The 26,357-nt window shown below is 42.6% G+C and overlaps 3 protein-coding genes across 4 annotated transcripts in view; 1 reads left to right on the forward strand and 2 right to left on the reverse strand.

The window, feature by feature from the left end:
- rev3l (REV3 like, DNA directed polymerase zeta catalytic subunit) overlaps positions 1-10,346 on the forward strand; it is a 69,904-nt gene extending 59,558 nt beyond the window's left edge. Inside the window, exons 20-32 of the mRNA XM_035617038.2 lie at positions 94-212; positions 939-1,057; positions 1,701-1,842; positions 2,953-3,197; positions 4,265-4,373; positions 4,809-5,015; positions 5,361-5,470; positions 6,186-6,300; positions 6,479-6,616; positions 6,928-7,118; positions 7,708-7,954; positions 8,743-8,958; positions 9,250-10,346. Of these exons, the coding sequence (XP_035472931.2) occupies positions 94-212; positions 939-1,057; positions 1,701-1,842; positions 2,953-3,197; positions 4,265-4,373; positions 4,809-5,015; positions 5,361-5,470; positions 6,186-6,300; positions 6,479-6,616; positions 6,928-7,118; positions 7,708-7,954; positions 8,743-8,958; positions 9,250-9,390 (2,099 nt within the window). The 3' untranslated portion in view covers positions 9,391-10,346. The remainder of the gene's footprint in view (positions 1-93; positions 213-938; positions 1,058-1,700; positions 1,843-2,952; positions 3,198-4,264; positions 4,374-4,808; positions 5,016-5,360; positions 5,471-6,185; positions 6,301-6,478; positions 6,617-6,927; positions 7,119-7,707; positions 7,955-8,742; positions 8,959-9,249) is intronic.
- Positions 10,273-17,748, reverse strand: mfsd4b (major facilitator superfamily domain containing 4B). Of its 2 annotated transcripts, XM_035617040.2 has the most exons (5): positions 16,999-17,748; positions 14,391-14,559; positions 14,033-14,149; positions 11,738-12,525; positions 10,273-11,599 (listed from the first exon to the last, which is right to left on the reverse strand). In XM_035617040.2, the coding sequence occupies exons 1-5, from the start codon at positions 17,290-17,292 to the stop codon at positions 11,246-11,248; spliced, it is 1,722 nt and encodes a 573-aa protein (XP_035472933.2). In that variant the 5' UTR covers positions 17,293-17,748; the 3' UTR covers positions 10,273-11,245. The 2 variants fall into 2 exon arrangements, with proteins under 2 accessions (XP_035472933.2, XP_035472932.2); XM_035617039.2 differs by having other exon boundaries at positions 10,273-12,525; positions 16,999-17,747.
- Positions 17,749-23,012: 5,264 nt separating this feature from the next.
- The window catches only part of slc16a10 (solute carrier family 16 member 10), a 40,390-nt gene continuing 37,045 nt past the window's right edge, over positions 23,013-26,357 (reverse strand). The window contains exon 6 of the mRNA XM_035617189.2: positions 23,013-26,068. Coding sequence (XP_035473082.1) covers positions 25,842-26,068 — 227 coding nt within the window. The 3' untranslated portion in view covers positions 23,013-25,841. The remainder of the gene's footprint in view (positions 26,069-26,357) is intronic.

Below are 26,357 nucleotides of genomic sequence, written 5' to 3' on the forward strand. Positions count from 1 at the left end.
GTGTGTGTATGTGTGTGTGTGCAGCTGCTGAATGGGGAGCCTCTGGCAGCTCCTCTGTAATCAGTGGTTGTCTGGCTCTGTGCGTGTCCTCAGGTGACTCCAAAGAGAACCGCTTCGCTGCAGACAGGGACGAGTACGGAGCCGACACCATGACTGAGATCAACATCATCGGACGCATCACCCTCAACCTGTGGAGGGTGATGAAGACTGAGGCAGGTGTCCTGGCATGACCTCCATCCGTCACACGCACACACATGCTGTTGTCAGCCATCAGCAGTGCTGACTGGTGACCTACTTTGTCTCATTCCTCTAGTCCTCCAGGCATGACTCTCCACTGTTAGTTTTTTTTTCTGCTGCAGTGGATTGTCTTGAGTTTGAATTCTGGGCTGCTGCCTGGACAGTGCAACAGTTTTTGCTGCTTTAAACTGTGAGCTCAGTAGTTTATTTTATTGTGGCCTACAGTGGCTTGTAACATTCATATACAGCCATGTCACTGCTGAACAAATGATAGTGTGTGAAATGCAATGACTGGCAAATAATTGGGATGGATTTTTACAATTTCAGAGGCATTTACCCTCATAAATGTTTGGCCCTAGCTGACCAGTCAATAGAGTTGTGCAATAACCTAAACAGTGCTTCCCAGCAGGGGTTTTGGAGGCCTGTAAGGGTCAGAGAGGTCAGATGCTTTGTTTTAAGGGCTCACAAGACAAGCCACCGTCAAAAAAGGTTCAGTGGTGATTTATGATTTAGACAAGTTAAGTTAGGGCATGTGACAACCTCTACATCTTATGTTGCATTTTTTTTTCACCTGATATTGAACTAGGACTGTTTTCAGTCTGTTCATGTCTGAGTTTGATCAGCAATCATAACATATGAGTCTAGGGGCTTGATGATGTTCTGTTAAAGTCAGTCTCTTATATTTATATTTTCTCCTTCAGGTGACGTTGAACAACTACAGTTTTGAGAATGTGGCTTTCCATGTGCTCCACCAGCGCTTCCCCCTGTACAGCCCCCGCACGCTGTCTGACTGGTTTGACCACAACACCGATTTATACAGGTTCGTGTCACACTTCATCATCAATGTGAATCATTGGTTGTTGTTGTTGTTGTTGTTGTTCTGATGATGTTCATCTGTTTTTATTGGAAACGGCATGACTGTGGCTTGGCCAGTCATGCTTGACCTATTTTTAAATCTGTTTTTCCACACTATTGTAAATAGCATGAATATGATAATGAAATGTAACCACAAACACCATACCTAACCCATAAATAGCCTACTACATCTACAAGATGCGAGGTATCACTTTCTGTATGAAGTAAATTGTCTGTCTCCAAAAACGTTCATCCGATCAACTTCAAACTTGGCAAGTGTCTTGCAGTGCAGTGGCAAATGTTGTGCAATTTGACACGCGACACGTTAATTAAGTTTGAATGAACATGTGAACAGCTCCCTGTAGAAGACTGTTCTACTGCAGAATAAACAGCCGAAATACTCTTTGTGCAGTGGCTCTGAGGACTGAGTCCTGCAGATGTTTTACTCGCCGCAGCTCGATTACTGCAGATCACTTTTGCTGTTCAAGAAAGCTGCCAACAGCAACACTACAAGCCAATCAAACGGCCCATTTCAAACAGGCATGTTTAGAACCAGCACTGCACTAGTGTACATTCAACAATGAGTGCTGATGTGTGTGTCTCTGAAGGTGGAAGATGGTCGACCACTACGTGAGCCGAGTGCGCGGCACCATGCAGCTCCTGCAGCAGCATGACATCATTGGCAGAACCAGTGAGCTGGCCAGACTGTTTGGGATTCAGTTCTTCCATGTTCTGACCCGGGGATCACAGGTAACCCCCCCCCCCCAATACACACACACACACACACACACACACACATCACACACACGTCTCTTCATTTCAGGTCTTCAGTACAAAAAGTGTTGGTTCAGCAGTGTGTGATAGACAAAGCGCCAGATGTAGAAGCACTGTACAAGTGTGTGTGAATGGGTGAATGTCAACTGAACTGTAAAGAGCTTTGAGTTGTTGATATGACTAGAAATGAAGTCCATTTACAGTTTTCTGCTCTATAGTCTTCCTGTTGATGAGTTACAGTCAAAACTAACCCATTAGTCAATTATATATTTCTGAAACATGTTATGGCTGCACTTAGAAACATTTTAATATGAACAGTGGGTCAAATGAATGTGTGTGATGTGAAGTGCTTGTGGTGATAAACCCACAGAGGTTCAGTCTAACCGCTCTAATTAGCCTCAATTCAGTGAAAATGTCTTCGTAAACCGGCGGAGAGACCGTTAGCCACTAGCTGGTGATCACAGTGATGCGTTGAGCAGCTAAAGACACAGATATTTTTTCAGTCGGTTGAGACTAAAACAGCTGAAGGAGAGTGAATGTTTGGACTCTGTGTATATTCCTCAGGAAGGTAAAAACAGGATTCCGAGATGAAAAAGGATGTTGTCCCTATTTGCTGCCAAAGTTCCAACATCTGTATAATTTGTCAACGTAAATGTTTTTACTGTTTGTTTCTCTGTAAAGTGGCTTAAAATGATTTAAAGCTACAGTGTGTAAAACTTGTTCACAAAAATGTAATATATAGTCCATAACTATGTGTTCATATATGTATAATCACCTGCAACAAAGAACCAGTTTTTTCGTCAACTTTGAATGACATGAGGTGGACCCGACCTCTGTGTAAGTCTCAAACAGTCAGGAATACCCGATTTACGTTGAATCTTCAGCGCTGCCAGAAATTGAAATGGAATCGGCAGTGTTTCACCATAAAGTCTCCCTGTCGGTTTCTCAGTTGGTTAGGTTTGCAACTTCACCACCAGAAAATTACAAAAATTACACACTGGGGCTTCAAAGCCGCTTGAACTTTAGCTGTGGGTTAATATGAGTGGAAGGATCCTTAGTAAAAGTGCTCTCTTCTCGTTCCTGCAGTACCGTGTGGAGTCCATGATGCTACGCTTGGCCAAGCCTCTGAACTACATCCCCGTGACACCCAGCTTCCAGCAGCGCGCCCAGCAGAGGGCACCGCAGTGCCTCCCACTGGTGATGGAGCCTGAGTCGCGCTTCTACAGTAACTCAGTGGTTGTACTGGACTTCCAGTCACTCTACCCCTCCATCGTCATCGCGTACAACTACTGCTACTCCACCTGCCTTGGTCACATGGACAGCCTGGGAACGTAAGGTTCACACTCCTACAGCATGTACTGAATTCCCTCAGACTCTGCCTTCCTTCCCTCATTACTTTCAATGGAACAGACATGTTGTGAGCTTATTGTTGTTCACTGCAAGTTGGGAAATATCTTTTTTCACCACGATTATTGCAGTTGCATAGCAACTGCAGGAGCCATGAAGCTCTCTATCCAACATGCATATGTTTACTTGTCCAGTATTACAGAGAGAATGAGTGGTGCAGAGCAAACATACACAGGCTCCATGCTTCTTATCCTCAGCAGAGCATGAAATGATAAATTAGCCCAGGGGACAGATGGAAATTTGAGCTCAGTCAATCCTTTTTTTGTATAAAATATAAAGCATTTTATATATTTGAGAATTGCAGCAATTTCGTAAGGACTATATATTATATCCATAGTAAAGTAATGTATATCACAGAAAATTATAGAATTTCACGAATATTTTCATCAGTTATTTAGGAAAGTGAACATTTGATGTATGAGTCATTATACGTAAAGTAAAATGTTTCAAGCATTTTTTTTATAATTATGTCCTACAACTAAAAAACCTCAAATTATAATATTTAATTTTGAGCTTGAGTAAACTGTTATTCATACAGTGTAAATACTGTGTATCTAGATCAGTAGATGCAACCGCAATCCTGAGGAAGTAAATTTAGCTTTTCATTTGGAAATCAAGGTTCAAAAGTCTGGAGGAAAAGTGGTGAGAATCAGAATCCAGGTCCAGTGTGACGTTTTCCACAGTCGGTGATGATTTGTGGTCCCATGTCATCTGCTGGATTTGGTCCACTGTGTTTTATCAAGTCCAAAGACAACAGCAGTCAACCAGGAGGTTAAAGAGAGCTTCAGGCTTCGATCTGCTGACAAGCTTTTGAGATACTACATTTTAGATTTTCATGTGCTGTGAGCCATAATCATGGTTTTCGGCTGAACTGAAGAATACTTTTTTTCCGTGCACACACAGAACCGACAGTTAGCGGACCGTTAGGAAATATTCGCTGAATTTTACAAGGCAGTGACAGGATATTCATACACATATGTCTGTTTCTCAGGCCTGATGAGTTTAAGTTTGGCTGCACCTCCCTGCGAATTCCTCCTGAGATCCTCTACCAGCTCCGCAACGACATCACTGTGTCACCCAACGGCATCGCCTTCGTCAAGGTACAGCACACTCTGACCTCTGCTCTAAAGAGCTTTAACCAAGGACTTGATGTTATCTCATTATGAATCATGTCTTGGAGTCCTGCAACAGTCTAGATTTATTTAGCTTCATTAGCTGTTGTGAACGCTGAGCTCGTCGACACAAAGCCCACTTCATGCTCTGCATCCTCCCATTCAGGTTTTTCTGTAATTCACTCATTGCTCCACACTCCTTGGCTCCTGTCCTACAGTCTCATTACATAACATTAAAAAAACACACTCACACACTCATTGCCAGAGTTTCTCAGATGAGCCAGATGTGTGTCACCTGTCAGGGGACAAAGCTCCGACGTGCAGGATAAATGCAGCTGTACACACTAAGCCACAGTGACATGGAAAATGCTTTCGCCTTGAATGCCCTGCATTCGTTCTCACGTTTATGCTCTTCATGTCCAGTCCTCAGTGCGTAAAGGAGTTGTGCCCAGCATGCTGGAGGAAATCCTCAACACAAGGATCATGGTGAAGCAGTCAATGAAAAGCTACAAGCAGGACAAAGCCCTTATGAGGCTGCTTGACGCTCGACAGCTGGGACTCAAGCTCATTGCCAACGTCACCTTCGGCTACACCGCAGCCAACTACTCTGGGCGCATGCCCAGCGTGGAGGTAAGCTTGTCAAAGGTTACTGTCTGCTCTGTGAGAGTGAGGGGGCAGAGAGGAGGATGAACCCGCAGATTCATCATATTTAAATGAAACCATTTAGCTTGCATTTAGAAAAACATTTGATACAACAAAGGATGAGAACATTAGCTATGTGTTGGTTGTTTTCAAATTCCAGCTTCCACCATATTTAAATGCCTTTCTGCGTCTTTTGGAATGGTAAACACACACCACACATATTTATGAGAAATATAGTATATAAAAGTTCCATTTCTGTTGTTCTCCACACCGCTTCACCAGTCTTTTCCCACACTGTTTGTTCATCTGGGTCTCGTCACCTGTGGTTTCCAGGTCGGAGACAGCATCGTTCACAAAGCCAGAGAGACCCTGGAAAGAGCCATCCGGCTGGTCAATGACACCAAGAAATGGGGGGCGCGTGTTGTGTACGGCGACACAGACAGGTAGGCGGCATTAGCACCTCCTCCAATTCTCAGTCTCTCGCCCTGTGTTAACGCCGCCTGCAGCTCTGTACAGCATCCATCGTACCTGAGCTGCGTTTCCATGCTGCTCCAGCATTTTCATTCAGCATGAACTTCCTAATTGTTTTCACGACTCGCTGAAAGGCGTAAAAAATATTCTCAAAGGCTGCAGCTACCACTTTTGCAAAGCTGTCATTCCTGCAGTGTTTCAACTGTACTGACTGTATTTTAAACAGTAGGAATCAACTTTTTGTCTCATTTGCACTTTGGTGATAAAAGTAAATTAGATCAGCAGGGAACCAAAAAAAAATTCTGGGCCCATGTTTGGTCTTCCTGTCAGACTTCACTCTTCTTCTTTGTCAAATTTCCTCTTTCATTTTTTACTTACATGCAGCCCATATGAAAATGACTTATCAATGAAAATCATTGAGATTTCAGCTATTCCTTTACTTTGGCACCATGGCTTGGCTTATATAATAAAGGTAGCTGTCACTTAAATGAATTCCCTATACGCATAAAGCATACACATAAGCATTGGAACTTTAGTTATATTTTTAATTTTGAGAAGTTGTCTGAACTTGGCCTGACAGATCAGATCATATCCTCTCAACACTCAGCTCCGTGGTGACTGGCTGGGGTCACAGGGACAGAAATAAATGGACAGTGATAGTGAGCTGCTCTCTGCTTTTTTTTGCAGTATGTTTGTGTTGCTGAAGGGAGCTACCAAAGAGCAGGCGTTCAAGATCGGCAACGAGATCGCAGATGCAGTGACTGCAACCAATCCCAAGCCTGTCAAGCTTAAGTTTGAGAAGGTAATGCTTCCCCACAGGACTCACCACATAAACACACAAACACACACACTGTCTGAAATGTCTGTGAACTTTGATTTGGATTTGTTTCAGTCTGTGCCAATTTTTGTTCTCCTTCTGCACGCATAAACACATTTGGAGGTAATTATTCTCTGTGTACGTATGTGTGTGCGTGTCCCAGGTGTACCTGCCCTGCGTGCTGCAGACAAAGAAGCGCTACGTGGGATACATGTACGAGAGCCTCGACCAAAAGGAACCTGTTTTTGACGCCAAAGGGATCGAGACAGTGCGCCGCGACGGCTGCCCCGCTGTTTCCAAGGTAACAAGCAAACCATTCTCCTCTCCTCCCTCTCCTCTTTCTCTGTGCTCTACAACCAATCACAGCCATGCCAGCTTCTCTCCTGCTCTCATTTACTCACGCGTGTCAATCAGGGAAAAGGCCCCTGGTATTGTGTCTAGACTGAAATGTACCAGTATTAATGCTGAGTCACACATAAGTATATCATAATTATATTTACATGTCAAGTCAGTCCTATATTTGTGCTCTGTTTATCTCTCCGTCTCCCATCTTCATTCTCTCCTCTCATCTTCCATATGTTTGTTGATTTGTTTCTTGGTTGTCCTCCTCAGATTCTGGAGCGTTCCATTAAGCTGCTGTTTGAGACGCGGGACATCAGTCAGGTGAAGCAGTTTGTGCAGCGTCAGTGTGTGAAGGTCCTGGATGGTCGGGCCAGCATGCAGGACCTGACCTTCGCCAAGGAGTACAGAGGCAGTGGCTCGTACCGGCCCGGAGCCTGCATCCCTGCACTGGAGCTCACCAGGTGTGTGTGTGTGTGTGTGTGTGTGTGTGTGTGTGTGTGTGTGTGTGTGTGTGTGTGTGTGTGTGTGTGTGTGTGTGTGTGTGTGTGTGTGTGTGTGTGTGTGTGTGTGTGTGTGTGTGTGTGTGTGTGTGTGTGTGTGTGTGTGTGTGTGTGTGTGTGTCAGAGAGCAGGACAAGGTGGAAGAGCATGCTGTAAACTACAGTTACAGTACTCAGTGTGAATCCAATTATTCCTTCCCCACAGTGCTCATTGTCTGACTGCACCAGTGCGTGTACAGTACCTGAGTCTGTTGCTTGGCAACCCAGCTCTTAATGGATAGGAAAAAAAAAATCAGATTTCAGAGGCATGGTTGAGGGAAACACTCAGCCTCATTCATCATCACTAGTACAGTCTATCCGCTGTGTTTGAAAAGCACCAGCCCTGTTGATTTCTGATGAAGATTGATTATTTGTGTGATTCACAGTGAAATGAACATTATTGTCAACTACATGAGCTGCATTAGAACTCTTGTTAATAACAGCTTGGCAAAAATAGTTTTTATTCGTGGAGATCAGTTTCACCAAGTCTGTTGTGTCTTGATTGATCTCAGGCGTATGATGGCATACGACCGTCGCCTGGAGCCCCGCGTGGGCGAGCGGGTGCCCTACGTGGTTGTTTACGGGATCCCCGGTGTGCCCCTCATCCAGCTGGTGCGTCGGCCCATGGAGGTTCTGCAGGACCCCAGCCTCCGCCTAAACGCCACCTACTACATCACCAAGCAGATCCTGCCGCCGCTGGCCCGCATGTTCCAGCTGATCGGAGTGGACGTGCTCAGCTGGTACCAGGAGCTCCCCAGGGTGAGAAGACAGAGCCATTCTTATGTTATCGCGACAATTTAGCAGCAGCACAGATAATATAATAATTCTCTTGTATTACAACATGAAAACCTTCAGAATAAAAGAAGGAAGCAGAGCGATCAAAATGAGGACTCAAATCTGAATGAGCTTGAGTGTGGAGGATTCATCCTTGATTAAGGAATGTTTACATCAGCCTGCAAATGGAGCAATAAATACAGACGGTCGGATGGTTTTCCTTATTCTGTGTATTTAGTGGAGCGAGAACAAAGGAGGAGAAAATGTCTCTCCCGCTTCCTGCTGAGGATTGAATGAGTGTCATCAAACTGCAGCGCTGCTGCCTCAGTCTGTCAATAATGGAGTGAGCTTCTGTTGTGACAGAACACGCACGCCACCTGCTGGTCGAGCTCTTTCTTTCATCAAGGAAAAGAACGTAAACTTAGATTTGAATTTGTTTTTTGTTTTATTTACTAGTATATATTTATCTGCATTATGCTCTTGTATACCTACATCACTCTCTCAAAATGAAAACTCAACATGGTATCTTTAAACCCTGCCGATGTTTGTGAGATTTTTTTTTAATTATTATTCTCATTAATAAGAATTAACGTGTCCTCATTATTACATGAAAGGGTAGATTTGACTAAATGTAGACAGTCTGATGTTTGGGGTGGACACATCGACCTGGCTGTGGGCACAGAGAAACCCAGTATTAGTGAAGCATCAGTTGTTGTTGTTGTTTTGGGGATACTCCGTTTATTTAGTGGTGTCGCTCGCTCGTCTCTCTCCAGATCCAGAAAGCCTCGTGCTCGGCGGCGGCGGGTGGCGAGGAATGGGTAAGGAAGGGAACCATTTCTCAGTACTTCACCACGCTTCATTGCCCCGTGTGTGACGAGCTGACCCAGCTGGGCGTGTGCTCGCGGTGTCGTGCTGAACCCCAGCGAGTTGCCGTCACACTCTACCAGGACATACGACAGTGGGAGAGTCAGCAGGACCAGCTGCTGAAGGTGAGAGGCTAGAGTAGCTTCCAACTTTATGGAAATATGTTTTTTAACATCTTAAAATGACAACTGCTCCCTCTGTAATTAAAAATACTAAAAATATGAAATAGCATATTTAAGTTAATTTCAATAATTTACCTACTGAAAAGGTTCACGTTCACTCAAAGTTTCCACACCATATTTGATCTCCAGCTTCATTCAGGACTGTGAGTGGCTTCACAAGGCGAATATAATGTAAAATGCATCACAGCCTACAGTCATGTCTGTGCTCACCCCCTGGTCGTGTGTTTTCTGCAGGTCTGTAGGAACTGCAGTGGCTGTGCAGAGCGGCAGGTTCCCTGCGTGTCCCTAGACTGTCCCGTCCTGTACAAGCTGGCCCGGGTCAACAGACAGCTCTCCAGGGCCCCCTACCTCCGACAGCTGATGGAGCAGTTCTGATTGGCTCCCCGCTGGTTTGGTGCTCATTGTTTGCCCCCCCCCCCCCCTCATCCCATCTCAGTGTTTGATTGTCCATTCAGTTGTGATAGTTTAAATGGTGCTTTGATTGAACCCTGTTGGGTTTTCACTGTCTTGTAACTGTTATTTGTTATACAAGTGTTTTTTCTTGGTGCGCAGACAGTCCTGTGGGGGGGATCCCCCTCCCTGGGCTTTTGTTTGTCTTTATGTTTGTTTGCTGCCATCTCCATTAGCTGCTATGGCCTAAGTGAAACTAATGTGTGCGGTGCCACAGCTGCAGACTGCCCGTCATGGAACTACACACAATTGAATCAAGGATGACTCGTACTTTGTTTGCGCTGTAGCAGTTTGAATCATCGGTCTTTAAGGTGCTCCATACTAATCTCATAACGACCTACATTCATACCCCTGATTCACCTTTCTGCATTTTTATATGACAACTGCAGTCCTGTAAATACTTCCTGTACAGCTCCACCATTTGATCTAACTGTGCATTAGCATCAAATTATTTGAATGCAACCAACCCTGTTTTTATGCATTCTGTGGAAGGATGCCAAGTTTCATCCAGTTCACCCTGATTGTACCCATGTCCATTTTGACAGATTTAACGTCAAACTCTCTACAGAGGAAACTGGAAGAAAATTCAGTTTTTTTTAAATCTGGGACTGTTGCAATACTGTATTTTGATAATTTATGTCATGAAGAGTCTATTATTTCCTTGTGCATATGGTTTTGTGTACAATTTCCAATTTTCTGTGCAAAAAAAAGTCATCAAACTCTGTCAAGCCCTGAACTTCACTTCCCCATACAGCCGTACACAGGATCTGTGTATTTGTATAAATGTATAAAGGATGACGAAGGAGGTGTTTTTGTGTTTTTAATGGACATTGCTGTGGGTGGAGGTTTGAGATTGATATAATAAAAAGTAATTGTATTTATTCAGTGAGTCTTTTTTTTTTTAACTTCATCAAATCACAACACATGATTTAAAGACTCATGACACATTACAGGAGATAACGAAAACAACTAGAAAATCACTCAGTAGAATACAGACCAAGGCCCAACAGTCTTAACTGAAATTCAAATTGAACACACTCATAGATATCACTGCACTAAATTATTCCCTGGGATATCTGAAAATGTAAAAAAAATCGCCTTCAATCACTTCAAGAAAAGTGCTGAAAAGAATTTGTGGATACGCCAAAATTTAACAAGTTCTATCCTGACCCATGTTCCGTCCTTCTACCTGACAACCAACCAAACATTAAACAGGTGAAACCATTAAAAATCTGATCTATATCTCAATCTTCCCAGAGCTGCAGGACCTTTCATCTTTAAGTGTCAGTATTATTAAAGATTTTCTTCCACTTTTTTCTCCTCAACAGTCTTAGAGCTCCTCATTGTGGGAGCTGTTGGGTTTCTCAGTAATATTGTGAAGTCTCGACCTCACTATGTAAAGTGCCTTGAGATGTGTATTATTTGGCGCTACACGTATAAAATATATATTTTTTTAAATAAAAAATCTTAAACTGTCACACAATCACAGCAGAAGTGCAAAATTAAATTTAGTTAATGGCAGCAGGAGGATAATGAAGAGGACGAGCTTCCCTGACTAAACTCGTTCACTCCGCTCACGCGTCCTTGAGCAAGGCACTGAATTCCTACCAGCCCGAAGGCTTCTGTTCCACAGCCTACCCTGACCTTTGACCCCGCTGTGGAAGGCATCAGGCCAACACAGAACCCTTCACATTAAAACATCATAGTGTCACAGTGGAGTTCAACCTTTCATACACTGCACTGTGAACGGTCCAGACATCTGCTACAGGAGGAGGAAAGCTCAGTCTCTCTTCTCCCTGTCAGGGAGTAGCAGCTCTTGTCGGGGGGAGTCTCCCACCAGACAGAGGGGGTCGGGCTCCGTCACCTGGTGACGAGCAGCAGAGCTCCCTCCCACCCTGGTGACATCAGGGGGAGATGAAGCCTTGCTGGGCGAATTCACAAGGCTCGCTGTGTCGTCCATCTCAATCACCTCAAAGTCTGCATCATTCCACTTATCTGCCTCGTTGTCCGGGTCGTCCTCGTCTTCATCGTTGGCTCCAGGGTCCAGCAGGGCCTTGCGGAATTCGCTGTCGTCGGCTTCCGGTCGGCCCACACTGCGGGGTGTCCTGCTCTGGTCGCTGGGGGCAGAGGCCAGCTTGTACATGACAGGAAAGAGGATGGAGGTAAAGGTGGCGGTGATGAACGACATGTACATCAGCAGGGGGTGATGGTAGAACTTCCCCAAGAAGCCTACAAGTGCAGGCAGCACCATTTCACCTAATGCTGAACCCACCACAAACACTGCTGCTGTGTTTCCGGTCACCGTGGTGTACTGCTCCATCCAGGAGATGCCACAGGGGAAAGTAGTGGACATTGAGGCTCCATAGAGACCAGTGCAAATCCACAAGGCCACCTTCTCCCTACTGAAGAGGCAGAGAAGCAGGGAGGAGAGGGTGCAGCCCACCAAGTTGAGGAGAATCAGGGTGCCCGGGTACGCGCAGGCCGCGAAGAAGATGGAAAACCCTCGGAAGGCAGCAAACGCTGCCCAGAACAAAGAATTCAGCCAGGCCGCCTGCGACTGTTGCATGTGTGCGTAGTCCTTGGCGTAGTTGAAGATGAAGGAACCGTATGCCACCTCAGCACCTACGTAGCCAAAAAAGAAGAAGAAGAGCAGCACGACAAGAGCCGTGTGGTGTTTAGCCACCAGGGGCTTTCCTGACGGCGTGCGAGCTTTGTCTCGTGAAGTGCTGATGCAAGTGTAAAGGATGAAGAAGAGAAACGAGATAAGACCAATGAAAGAGCCTATCACAATGTAGGCCCATGTGGATTTGAGTGTACTGCTCCTGCTGTGGATGAAGCTGATAATTCTCTGAGTATCAGGGACGCTGGTGATTTGTTCTGTGTTTGCAGGAGGTGTGGAGTCGGTGGCTGTGGCTCCCATGCTGCTGTTCCCATCAAGACCAAACATTAGCTTGGCTATAATCGGGGACACAAAGGCCCCAGCTGCAAAGCTGAAGTGCAGCGCCTGCATGTGAGGGCCCGCCTGCTGGCCCCACGTCTCCAATATGAGCACGTTACCACCTGACAGGCAGAGGAGAGAATCACAAACCATGGTTAACATTTATCATCACTGACAAACACTGAGCTCAGCAGGTAACAAGGGTCTTTTTTGTAATAATTAATGAATGACAAAAATGAAAACCTGACGCCCTCAAGATAACAATCTCTGGATAAAAGTTGGTATAAATGAGTTCCTGTAGCAGCAAACATAACACAGTTTGTCTTATCACATCTAACTTACTTCAATGTACAATTAGAATCTCAGAAGTCCAGGCCACAGTGGATCGTGTGGGGTTCACTTCATGCTGCCATCATTGATGACTAATTGAAGTCATTGCAGGAAAAGCTCAAATGTAACTTGTAACATGAACAATCCATGTAAGCAGCCCAGTGAAGCCAGTGAGGAGGCATCCATGTTGGCAGGGAACACTAAGGACATGATTTAGCCCTGTATTTTTCTGCAATGACAAGTGAAAATGTCTGTAGTATCTGTACAAACCTACTGCTGAATGTGATCATGATCATAATGTGAGGACTAGGTGCCAGCTCACTGCTGCACCCTGCTACAACCACTCTGCTTCGGGGGGTGAGTGAAGTTATCTGAGGACACGATACGGTCATTTTTAAGAGAATTAATTTATTGGCCTGAACCATAACCAAGGTGTGTTTGATGCTTATGACCAATGAGAAGTTTACTGAGAAACTCCCTGCATCTTTCCCTCCAGACTTTATGACTTTTTATCACCAGTACAGGAGCAGCACATGTAAGACATTTCATTAACAATGACTCGATTCCATTTGTGACTCAAAAGTTGACCGTTAAGAGAGAAATGTGGAGAAATTTGTGGTGGTCAACACAAACATTTTCAACCATTGTGAACCGGATCCTAGTCCAATTTCTAGCAGGTCATTTTGATGTGTGGAGTTTTCCATGAGTGAACCTTGAGGATGTATGACATGCAGAGTGCTTGCAGTGGTCTGATGACATCACAACACAAGCACTAGTAATCAGTGTGATCCACCATTTCACTACTACAGTTTCCGTTTGGCTGTTTCTCCAAATCACGGCACAGAAGACTGACATGGCGCCTTTGTACGCGGTGGTGCAATGATTCACCAGGCTTTTACTGCACAATGTGATGTGCCTCAGATTTATATTGTACCCTTCAGTCTGACACAGACTGCGGACCAGGATTTTATTACATCCCCTCCCAAACTGTGAGACAGTAGACTTACACAATAACTCGCACAACCTAGATTTCCCTCAGGATCAATAAAGTATCTATCTATCTATCAATCATTGTTATAATGTAGTCTGAATACCTTGCCAGAGTGCCTGCATGTTCCTTACAAGACCAAGGCTCTGGAACTAGCAAACCTTCATGGAATGCGGTTGTTTTATTATGTAATTTTATTAAGTCATTAAGGATCAACCAATTGAAAAGGTGTATGATCTTCATTAAACAGTCTCTACATTAAAGAGTTTCTAACCAAGAAAAGCAAACTCATGTACTGTGTGTTGTCTCACCTGTGTCCAGGACACCCATAGACATCCCGATACTGGACATGAGCGCGGTGAGGACCATGGCCTGCACACAGAAAGGGATGGCACACATTCCAAGTGCTGTGACCAACATGGATAAACCTGGAGAGAGAGGTCATGAGAGAAAAGGTGTTTAGAAGAAGCCTGGTAGATGTGCAGACTGTAGACACCAGTCAGAGTTGTCACCCAACCATCCGACATGGTGGACCGTGTTGGAAGAATGACAACAAAGGATACATTCTTCATCCAACCACAGTGCGAAATCACATGGACTTTTTCAGCCGCATTTGCAATGGCAGTACATTGTTTATAAAAACCCATACAATAAATAGAGAAGGGTTACCAAGCAGGAGGTGGGGGTTCATGCAATCAAAGAGAAGGCCTCCGACGAGGGACCCTCCGATGTACCCCATGGAGCGGCCTACGAAGATATAGGACATATTGCTGATGTTCTTCTTCACGTTCACAGCCAGGTCCTCAAAGGTGGGGCCGAGAACGGAGATGCCCATCCCCTAGAAAAAACACCAGACATGGTCACAACGATTGCGACAGATCATGAGGGTAAGTCTCATTCAGGGAAGGTCTTGTGACTGGTTCTTCGGTGCATTCAAGGAGTTATCTATCCACGCACCGCTCATTTTTCAGTCTACACCTTTCCTTCCTTCCTGTTAACGGGCACATATACAGTATGAACAACCCTGCCTTACCCCGTTTCAGTCAACATGTGAGAGCACAAGTGACAGTAGAAACTGGTCAAGTCAGGTCAAGTCAAAATGCTAAATGAGCAGGTTTCTGTAGTTACTATCCATGGACGAGTGGACATCTCCGTTCCTTCTGTGATGAGGCTCTCCTGTATGGTAAATGGACCAATGGACTATATTCATATAGCATTATTCTAGTCTTATTGGCCACTCAAAGTGCTTTACAAGACAAGTCACATTCACCCATTCACACACATTGTCAGAGGCAATTTAGGGTTAAGTGTCTTGCCCAAGGACACATCGGCATGCATTACATTACATTTATTTAGCAGACGCTTTGGTCCAAAGCAACTTACAATAAGCACATTCAACCATGAAGATATTACCCAAAAGTGCAAGAATCAATAGAGTACATCAACATTTATCAAACAGGCAAAAACAGCTTAAAATGGTCATTTTAGATTTTCTTTTTTAATTTTAAAAAATAAATTCAGGGAGTAAGGTGCAGTCTGAACAGGTGAGTTTTCAGTCTGTGATGGAAGCATTGAAGGGATTCTGCTGCCCTGATGTCAATGGGGAGCTCGTTCCACCAATGAGGAACCAGGACAGAATACAGACGGGATTTAGTTGAGCAGTTGCTGCCCACCCCTCGCAGTGAGGGAGTAGAAAGAGGTTTGGCATTAGCAGAGCGGAGAGGACGGGCTGGGGTTTAAGGTTTGACCATGTTCTGGATGTAGGAAGGGCCTGAGCCATTTGCAGCACGGTAGGCGAGTACCATCGCTTTCTCGTGAGGAATGGACGTATCCTCCTGATGTCGTGGAGGATGAATCTGAAGGAGCGGGTCATCACTGCGCTGTTGGCAGCGAAGGACATCTGGTCATCCAGTGTCACACCCAGGTTCCTTCACCACAGAGTTCTAAATGGTGATGGAGAGGTCATTGGTGGGAGACACCTTCCCTGAGAGGAAAAGCTTCTCTGTCTTGTCCAGATTAAGCTTCAGGTAGTGCGTCGACATCCACTGAGAAATGTCAGTGGATGTAGAAATGTAGACATGCAGAAATTCGTGCTGCCACCTGGGTATCAGATTGCGGAAATCTGGGATGGAACCACCAACCTTCGGGTTAGTGGCCATGGACAATGTATAATCACTGAAGGTGACAACACACTTATACAACCCTTTTGATATTTTGTGCACTCATTGTACAGTAAGTGTCAACATCATCTAAAGAACTCTAAAGTTTTTTGAGGGAGAATTTTTTTCGCTTAACAACTACTGTGCCTCTTGAACCTTCTGAAAACACAGGGCAGCTTCACTATTCCCCTGATTTTAACTGAATTAAGGTGAACCAGTGAGTACAGTAAGTTCTCCCCCCATGCATTTGAATGACATGAGCAGAAAGGTTTTGCAACTATATGAAGGCTGTCTGTGCAGGATTCTCACTACCTGCTCAATTGTTAAAGGCATCACTGAGCAGCTTATGGATAATATTCTCTGATTTCAGCTTCTTAAACGTGAATATGTTCTGGTTTCTTTGCTCCTCTGTAAACTGAATATCTTTGGTGTGTGGACAAAACAAAACATCATCTTGTGGTTTTGGGAAACACGATCAACCTTTTTCACCATTTTATGGACCAAACAACTAATTGATTAATTGAGAAAATAATCAACAGATTAATCGGTTATGAAAATGATCGCTAGTTGCAGCCCTCGTCTCTATGAAACACTTGGTTCACAGATCGACTGCACTCCAGGATGTATCCTCTTTAATGATGACAGGCAGGACTTGAAATGTTCTGACCACATGTTAAAAACGTGTCGGCTCCTTCTGTCCATCAGAGGAATCCCTCTCTAACAGAGATTTTACCTTTGGAGCTTTCTGTTGATGGGAATGATGGAACAGGACAGATTATGCTCAAAGCTCGGAGGGAGACACTCAACACAGCTATAATGATGATATCAGGTATAATATAATTTAGAGGCGGCTCCAATGGGTAGAAAGTCATTCAATGTGAAGCTGTATGTTTTCTGTTATTTTACAGTTTCTTTTATGATACAGATCGAAACGCAAAATGTTATGAGAGTTATAAGAGTGTTTTAAGATATATATATATATGTTCATATTGTTTTAAAGAAACAGTTTAGCCCATTACAGTTACCTAGATCTATAGTTAGCTATTTGATCTCCACACACACACACACACACTTGTCTGCGTCTTAGTGATCATTCCCTCATTCACTGCCAAACGTACCAAGCCCAGGAAGGAGGCGCAGAGCACCAGGGTGACCATCCAGCGGCCGCACGCGCCGTACCCGCCCCTCCGTCCGCCGACCACCTGCACCCGGGCATCGCAGCCCGGTTTGGCCGTCCTCCTGACGGCCTTCAGCGCGCTCTTCAGCCCGGGCCCGGGCCCGGTGTCCTTCCTCTGGTCGAACAGGGTGTCCTCCTCCTCCTCCTCCTCATCCTCCTGCCCATCGTCGACGTCGTCTTCCTCCAACTTGGCAAACCGAACGTGCTTCTTTTTGACAGCGGAGGACGCAGACATGCTTCTCGGTGTGTCGCTGTGAGCGCAGGCGGAAGTGCCGCGCTGTCTCACCAACAGCCGCAGACGCGTCTCTCCCCGTTACAAGTTCTTCCTGGGTTCATGTTTGATACAGCTGTTCTGGGACAGAGGCCGACACGGTTCCCCCTGCTCAGCTTCCTGGTCCTCCATCTGTCAACCGCCATCAAAGATCGTCTACAGATAATGAGCCTCACCTGGTGTAAATGACGCGGAAGAGCAGGACCAAAGACCCATTCATTCACGAGTCTATCATGGATAACCTGCAGCGGGTGAACATAACATAACTCTTGGTTATATGGGCTGTTGTCGCGGGATTTTGTCTCATTCTATCTGCGTCGTCGCTTCATTAACTCCACCCACTCGTTTCCCTCTGACCTATAAAACAAACCCACTGCAAGTGTCCTCACTGTGAATCGTATGTCTGGTAGTTGGCCGGTTAGTTGACCAATAAACCTGAGATAACAGAGTCACGTGACACAGAAGCTTCCCGTTGACGTTCTTCGTATCCTGACGTCAGAGCGGATTGAGACGTCTTACTTTCGTTCCCTCTTTGATCCAGCTGACGCAGTCAAAAATAAAAATGAATTATCCATGGCTAAACGTTCTGATGTTTCCAATGAAGCATAGAGAGGAAAAAATTATCCGTGGCAACAGGGAGTAGAAAAAAATATATATTTATAAAACTTTATTTACAGTGAGAATTACAATAGTTGTCATACACAAAAAAGAAACACAACATTATAGGCCAGAAGAGTCTAAACTCCATTCATTGAGTCCCTCAATCTTTCACACAAAATACATTTCCTTTAAAATACAGATGGTCTTCTTTTAGTTGTTTATCACAATGTTTGAGTCGAGCAGGGTTTAGAGTGGCACAATTTCCACTTATGGATGTGGAATCTACCACGAAAGAACTAGTTGAATAATATAAATGACAATCCATCGAATGCAAAATAAAACCCCATCCGAAACAGTTATTTGTACAATAGTACCTATTGACCTACTTATAAACATTTGCACATCAGACCAAAAATAATTTGAATATCCACAGTGAAAGTATGAATTAAATAATGATTTCCTATTTCAATTATAAAATACGCAAGCATATTTAGCTTGAATCGTATCTTTCCAATACTTTTTTAACAGAGTCAATTCTGTGTAAAATTTTGGAGGATACTATTATATTATCAATACAATATTGTTAAGAGTACAACAAGCTTTTTTCCACTGCAAATTGCTATTTATAGAATCAAAGAACCTTTATGTTACTATAAAATTAACACTTATCTACTGTCACTCAAATTTACAGTTTGTACTGTTATTCAAAATTAAAGTATGAACTTGTTTTTTGATTATTTTCACAGTATTTTACAGTCAACTGACTGGCTGGCTGTTTTTTATTTTTTATTTTACAGTACCTTGCAGTTGACTGACTGACCGTTTACTTTTTTTTAAATACACTTCTTTTTTGTAAGAAAGACACTCAAATAGACCTCACTGGTTTTAAAGTCCTCCCAAAATCTGGCTACAAACCACAGCAAAATGGTCTTTGAAAGTCCAGAGCTAAATCACAGATTTTTCAATCAAATAAATCACAACCTCTTTTTTTTTTAATAACACGTTGTAAACTGCACATGCAGAACAATAGCATATTAAACTAGTACTAACAAAGACCTGGGACAAAATATTGGTCAATATAATGCTGTATCAAAACAATAAAAATACAAAATTCCAAATATGAACTGTACATTCAGGCTATAACAAGGTACTTAAGTGTAAGTGCAGAAGTCCAAGAGTTGAACGATGTCAGAGGAGTGATGGACTTCTGGTCCTCTCAAACCACCTCTGACTCTGTGTAAGAGAGAGAAAGAAAGAGAAAGAAATGAATTCAAAGAATTAGAGAAACATGTAAGTGAGTCATGGGGCTGAATTAGCTCACCGTCTTAGATGAAGGCCCAATCAGAATCCAGTCTCCTCAGCAGAGTGGACGTGTGGATCGACTCTTGTTGGAGACTCTGCCCCGTCCAGCCTTGGTTCCTCTCTCAGGGTTTATTCTAATGAAGTGCCTGAAAAAAGATAGTGTTTCTTAAGACTCTGTGTAAAAGTGAAGTTGTGCAAAACTTCTTCCACTGAATAACAGCATGAATGAAAGGCTTCAAGTTGCTTCAACTGATGTATTGGTTTTCATTGGTTTACACTGTCAAGACTAAAAATGAGCTTATGTTGTCAGACTAAGCAGTCTATGAAACTGTAGCTAGCTGCCTAATCCATCTATGATGAGACATGCACATATTCGAGGATGCAAACAACCTGGAAAAATCACTGATAGACGTTTCACTGATTTATGGATTAAGTAAAATTAATACTCATCAAATAATTCGACAGATGTGGATAGATGAGGAAAACAATCGATCCCAGCTCCACGTGCTGATGAATTTTCTCTTCCCAGAATGCAATAAATACTGTAAGACACTGTTATTTAAGTTATTCTGCAGTAAAGTGCTGTATTTTAGCAATACAGCATTTTGCTGTCAAAAAACACATCAATATAGTGTAATTTTACAGATTGTCATTTTTATTTACAGTAAAGTGCTGTTTTAACAAATAACTGGTTAATACTGTTGAAATCTTGCTGTAAATTTACAGAAATCATTAACAGTGCACCAGTTGAATTCAATTGAATTGAATTGAATTTTATTTGTATAGCGCCATATCACAACATACATTGTCTCAAGGCACTTTACATAGTGAGGTAGATATTACAATATTACAGGGAAAACTCAACAAATCCCACAATGAGCAAGCACTTGATGATGGTGGAGAGAAAAAACTCCCTTTAACAGGAAGAAATCTCAGACAGAACCAGACTCAGTTGTGGGCGGTCATCTGTCTCGACCGGTTGGGGTGAGGAGAGAAATGGGGGAGAGAGGAGAAGTGGGCAGAAAGAGGGTGGGAGGAGAGAGAGTAGGAGAGAAGAGAGAGAGAGGACAGTTGTACAACCGCCGCTTTAATCTCTACCAGACTGATACTTATAATAATAATAATAATAGAAATAACAATAATAATGAGGGGTTTGGGTCCTGCAGCTCTGGGGTCAGAGATACACTAGGATAGATAGAAAACACAAACAGGGTTAGTGACATGTACTGTAAACATATTGGGGGATGGGGGGGTTGTATTACAGATGCTTTAATCTCTACCAGACTGATACTTAGTTAGAGAAAACATAGTTAGTGATATGTAATGTAAATACATGGGGGCAGATAAAGAGAGGGAAAGAGAGAGAGAGAGAGAGAGAGAGAGAGAGAGAGAGAGAGAGAGAGAAAGAGAGAGGGAGAAGGAGGAAGAAGGAGGGAGAGAGAGAGGGAGAGAGATACTCATGATACCAGTTCCCCCAGCAGTCTAGGCCTATAGCAGCATAATAAAGAAATGGTTTATTAAACACCTGAGCAGCTCTAACTTTAAGAGAGCTGAATCTGAATCTGAATCAGATACATATTTAGGGAAAGCATTTCAAATACTGTTAGGATTCTGTAAAAAGTATATTATCCACTTTATCTAATGGTGCGTTCACACCGGAAGCGACGCGAAAACTTTGCGTCGCATTCAGTTAATTATACCATTAAAGGTATAATTCAATATAATAAAATCTAAAGCCCACCTTGATCTCTACCCCCTCTGATAATTTTTGTTTCCTTTTAGATATAATCATATTGTATTTTATCCTATTCTGTGTTAATATTGGTTGGAATACTGAGTGATAATGACACTAGGTTATTACAATTTAGAGAAAATGGCGACCTCTAGTGTTTCACAGTGAGAGGGAGAGAGGTAAGCTGGTGGAGGCACCGACATTATGTTGCCTCATGATGCCATAAAGAGAAAGTAAAAATAGATATATAGTGCATATGCATGCTGAAGGAATTTAATAATTCAGATTTTTCACTAATAAGTAAAATATGTATTCCTCTGGAATGATAATTTCTTGTGACGGAATTGCATAAAAGGAAAAAAATCAAAGTACCTAAGAAGTATACTTATGTGCAATACTTCAATGAATGTTCTTAGTTAGTTCCCCATATGGTTGATTTAAAGTGCAAAAGTACTTTTATCTTCACACTCTCAAACTGCAATTGTGAGACAACTGGGACTTTAGTGTCCCATCAGTTTTGATTTGTCTGTTGCACTTGATTTTGTGGATAATCTAATAACAAATAATATGAGCATTGGATGAAATTATAAACACTCCTGTGTATTGTTTCATGCAACAATAGTTACCTGTTGACAATTTCCCATGATGTTTGGTTGTTGATTATGTGGAGGTCTTGTTGATCATTTGGAGCCGCCCATCAAGGACCCTTGAAAATCCATGTGTAGGGCATCTATTACCTGGGTTTTGCCTCATCAGGCACGATTCATCTCAGACTGATTACAAGTCATGCTTTAGGATGAATAACCATACCTCTAGTGCTAAAATGTAGAGAACTGTGGATTAAACATTACATTAGATGAAAAAAGAGCCCGATATAAGACACAAAAGTCCCTTGATCACACAAATATGGGTCAAGAGAACAGAAAGAAGCGGTTCATCCACATTCCATTCACTGGTTACATGTTTCACGTCTGAAGTTGAAAAGTCTCTTTACATTCAACATGCAGCAATCCTTGCCGCACTCGGCCTTCACTGACACCATGCTGATGGTGACGGATTGTAACATTCTGGAATGTTGTCTGTCATAAACCTTTCAACTATGTCTGTGTGTGTCTTTGTGCTTCACACAGACATTGGAGTCATTTACAGTTTTTCTGGATTGCTTAAATCTTGGTGCCATCTGTTACATCATTATAGTATGTGCCAAAAAAGGCAAGGGAGCATATCACAGCATGAATTGTATTTTCTCCCAATACGATTGAACTCGAGATATGACCCTGCTGCACTCTGAACCTTCACTAATGCAGTAAAAAGTCTTGGACATGTAATCATGTGAACTAGACAAATGTGGACATCGTTCAGCTTTTTCACTGTATTACTGCATTTTGTACTTTTTGTACTACTCACATGCCTTTGGCCTCTTTGAACCATGTCTGCAAAGAGCAACACAGAGGTGGTAGCTTTTACAGGTGGATGAAGACTGAAGCTGAATGAAGATTTGGGCAAAAGAACTTCTCACATGTGAATTCTTATTTGCTAGAGATTTCTTCCTGCTAAAGGGAGATTTTCCTCCTCCACAGTTGCCATGTGCTGCTCATTGTGGGATTTGTTGGGTTCTGTAATATTATGAGGTCTCAGCCGTACTATGTAAAGTGCCTTGAGACGATGTATGTTGTGATTTGGCACTATACAAAAAAATTGAATAAAAATGAACTGAATTATTGATTCATCAAAGTCATTTCTACCAGCTGTGAACAGATATTTTTATTTAGTTTAGCAAAGTTGAACCATTAAAGTAATGTATTCTGGAATGAGATCTGTGTTAACTATTTTGAAAGGGGCTGTAAAAACTTGTGTGAACCCAACATTTGTAAGTAAAAACTTCTGCTGTGCTAAGAAGGTGATGATGAAGATCAAGTGGATACCAGTGCCTCAGCAGTCCAGAAAAACTCTAATTGATCTAATAAATGAAGAGCTTATGTTCAGTGACGACACACTGTTCCAGCCACAAATGGAAAATTAATCAATTAGGAGAAAGTCACCAAAAATGTAAACATATTTTTTGTTTACTGTCTTGAAAATGATGAAATCTGATTATTTTACATACATTGCATATACTGTAGGTCACCACACATCCTGTCGCAGATAGCAAACATAGCAAACTAATATCTAAGTAGAAAATATTTAGTTAATTCATGAGGTAAAATAATAATCAACCACATGCAACGTAGAGCAAACAATACATATTGAAACTGAGCATTAAGGACAGAAAGAAATTATGAAAAAACAGGATAGAAAAAGCTAAGATGCAATCTTTGCAGTAAAGTTTTGAGGATAAAACTTTCTGCACTTGCAGCAAAAACAACATGCATACATGTTTAAAGATATTCTGAACAAATCCAGTGGTTGGATTGGACGTTAGAGAGCCAATACAATAACAGCAAATAATAAAATGCCTAAACACTGGGTCACACTAGCTCAACTAAAAAAACACCTCCAAACATGGTACAGGAGCCGTTTGCCACATAATACCTCTGTAAACACTATTAAGACAGAAAACCTTTTGAATGTCAAGGCAGTTTTATAGGGCGTTCATCTCTTTGCTGTGAACTAAAATCATTTCTAAATAAAAAAACATTATGGACATTGTTCCAGACATTTCTTTGAATGGCACAGGTCACTTCAAGAAGCAGATATGAAGCCAGGCCTTAATTAAATTAGTCTGTAAAAAGTGATCAAGATTAATTAAAAAAAATGTTTACAATCAATATTCATAGGTACAAATGAAGCAATTTCTGACAAGAAATTACTTGAGGCTCTCATTAGTGAATATCACAAATTGCTATCACTCTAAAAAATAAACTATGAACAGGCAGTCTGCTCATAACAGTCATACATTTCATTTAAAAAGACAGACTCAAATAGAAAGGCAACTGATGTGATTTAGTCATAATAAACATATCAATTTAGAGCAGAAAAGTTGTAAATGCTGACAAGCTTCTCACACTTGTGTAAAATAAGGTATTTCATTTAAGAGCAAAGCGTCAGGCGGAGAGATCATCTTCTATGACTGTAAGGTTTCTTTGTCTTTCTGTGGTCACACTGCTCAAACACGAACACTGTTGAACCGCCCCTGAAGGAGGAACAGGACAGTCCAGGCTGGGGAAGTTGTACTCTATTTTATTCTGAGGTAGAGAGTGTCCCAGTTCTGCAGAGGAAATAAATCATCGACACACAGCAACTCTGCAATGGTGTATTGTCTTCAAGGTCAGCGGCCCTTGGGCAGCCTGTCACTGTCAACAGTCAACAGTGATGTTGTGATGGTTCAGATCGGTGATGAATGACAACAAGAAAAAAGAATTAACACACTTTCCGCCATTTACATTTCAGCACATTTTGGTCTTCAGAAAATTAAACAAAGGCTTTACAGCATTACATTCTCCACAAAATAACATAAAATAAAACACACTTTCCTATTGAAGGTTAATAGAGGACTGAGTCTCTAAAATCATAAGATACTATAAATGTGAAATATCCTTTTTATCAAGTGTTGAGGGAATACTATGCACCAGTGTTTTTGTTGTTATTGTTTAAAGAGGTCAATCTATCCAAGCAGACATGCTGTAACATGTAACATGGTGAGACTTGTTTTATGACCTGGTGCTCATCGCTTTGTAGCAGAGTTATCACATTGGGAATTCATGCTGCACAAAGTAAAAGGTGAAAAATCCTCGGGCCAAATAACAGAGGGAAAAAAAGAGCAAATTTAAAAATTAAAAATAAAATAATATCTTAAAAAGCAAGTCCTACCACTTGAAATACTGCTTCAATTCAATACTTCAGTCAGCCTCGACTTGAAACAAACACCGTTCTCATGTTTCCCATGATTCAACATTTAAAGTCATCACTGAAAGTGAGTGCATTTGTACACGCAAAGTGAAATGTTAAGTAGTGAGCTAGAGGCTTCCTCCTGTCACAGAGCCCTCTATGCCCATCCCCACCCCTCCCATCTCCACCCCACCCACAGATTACCTGGATCCAGTCTGGAGGACGGCACTGTTTGTCGACGCGTCAGCGTTATTGACAGTGAGTGAAATCATTGTGCTTAAAGCTGCTTCCCTTGACGTGTCGGAGCACCTTTACAGCTCAGATGAGCCCGAAGCTTCACAACTGACACTGACAATCACCTCCCAACTCTACAAAGTCCCTTTGAAATAATATGAAATGTGATATTTGGCATGTTTAAGACTGTTTTACACAGAGCACACTGGAGACAACAATAGAGGTTTCCATAGAGATCTTTAGCAGACCACTTTGCTTTGGACTGACGCAAAACAAAGTTAGATTGAGGCTAAATCAAGTTATTGTCCTACAAACAACTGTGATCCCTTCTATAAATATCATTCTACATATATGTATATGTATATTTTTATAAATGTACATGATAGTGTAAAACTGATTGTAAGGAGTAATGTAAGTCCTCCTTTACCTTAAGAAAGCTATCTGTGGCAAGACTGTGAATTTAAGCTTTCACTGTATTTTCCCTGTGACATGTTCATTTAAGCTTCATGTTTTACTGTTCTAAGATTATTTCCGTCCAATTAACACAACCTAATGCATAGTTCTTCAGGATCACATTCATGTTCAACTGCACACCTCCAACATGTTACTGATATGTTTCATCGCTTTGGCATTTTTTAAATTCTCCTACTAAAGGCAGATTATAATCTGGGCTAAACCCAAACCCCCCCCCCCCCCCCCCCCCCAACACACACACACACACACACACACACACACTGATTGTAAGTTAATGCTGCCACTAAGCGGAGGTCTCAGTCTGGCCCTTTGTGTCACTCTTTCAGTTAGTTCAGAGTGGCACTTAGAGGACAGACTCTCCTGTTTTGCATTGAGCGTCTTCCCGAGCCTTCTCGTGCTCGATCATTGTCTGGGTGACACCTTGCTCCTTGTTCAGGGCCTCCTTCTCTACCCTCTTGCGCCTGGCCTCCACCCAGGGTATCAGACACAGCACAGCTCCTCCGAATATCGGTGGGATGCCTGCCAGGTAGAAGGCCACGTCGTAGCTACCGAGTCTGTCCCTCAGGAAGCCTGCAACCAACGACAAGGAGAGAGAAAAACAAAGATGTTATCACGTTTCCAACAGGGGTCAGAAAAACACTGATGAAGGTCAAAGTTTACCTGACCCCTTCTCTTTGCGGAACACTGAAAACAGGTCTTGTATGAGCATTAAGGCAGACACAGTTTGGAGTTTGGCCTGAATCTTCGACCCACAATCACAACAACGACCTAACTGGAGCCTGAAAGTCTCAATAACAAGTGTCACCAGGAGCTGACTCAGGACTACCTGTGGTTCCCAGAGTGTGTAAGAGTAGAATGT

This window comes from Scophthalmus maximus, chromosome 18 (genome assembly GCF_022379125.1).
Source record: "Scophthalmus maximus strain ysfricsl-2021 chromosome 18, ASM2237912v1, whole genome shotgun sequence".
In the NCBI taxonomy this organism is placed as follows: Eukaryota; Metazoa; Chordata; class Actinopteri; order Pleuronectiformes; family Scophthalmidae; genus Scophthalmus; species Scophthalmus maximus.

What these genes read in the sequence shown, in the direction of transcription:
- mfsd4b (XM_035617039.2), bottom strand. Translation starts at nt 17,292, where the DNA reads ATGTCTGCGTCCTCCGCTGTCAAAAAGAAGCACGTTCGGTTTGCCAAG. An exon ending in GCGCCTCCTTCCTGGGCTTG is followed by an intron (nt 14,560 to 16,998) that starts GTACGTTTGGCA and finishes TGTTTTTTCTAG; the next exon opens with GGGATGGGCATCTCCGTTCT. An exon ending in TATGGGTGTCCTGGACACAG is followed by an intron (nt 12,526 to 14,032) that starts GTGAGACAACAC and finishes TCTGCCTGTCAG; the next exon opens with GTGGTAACGTGCTCATATTG.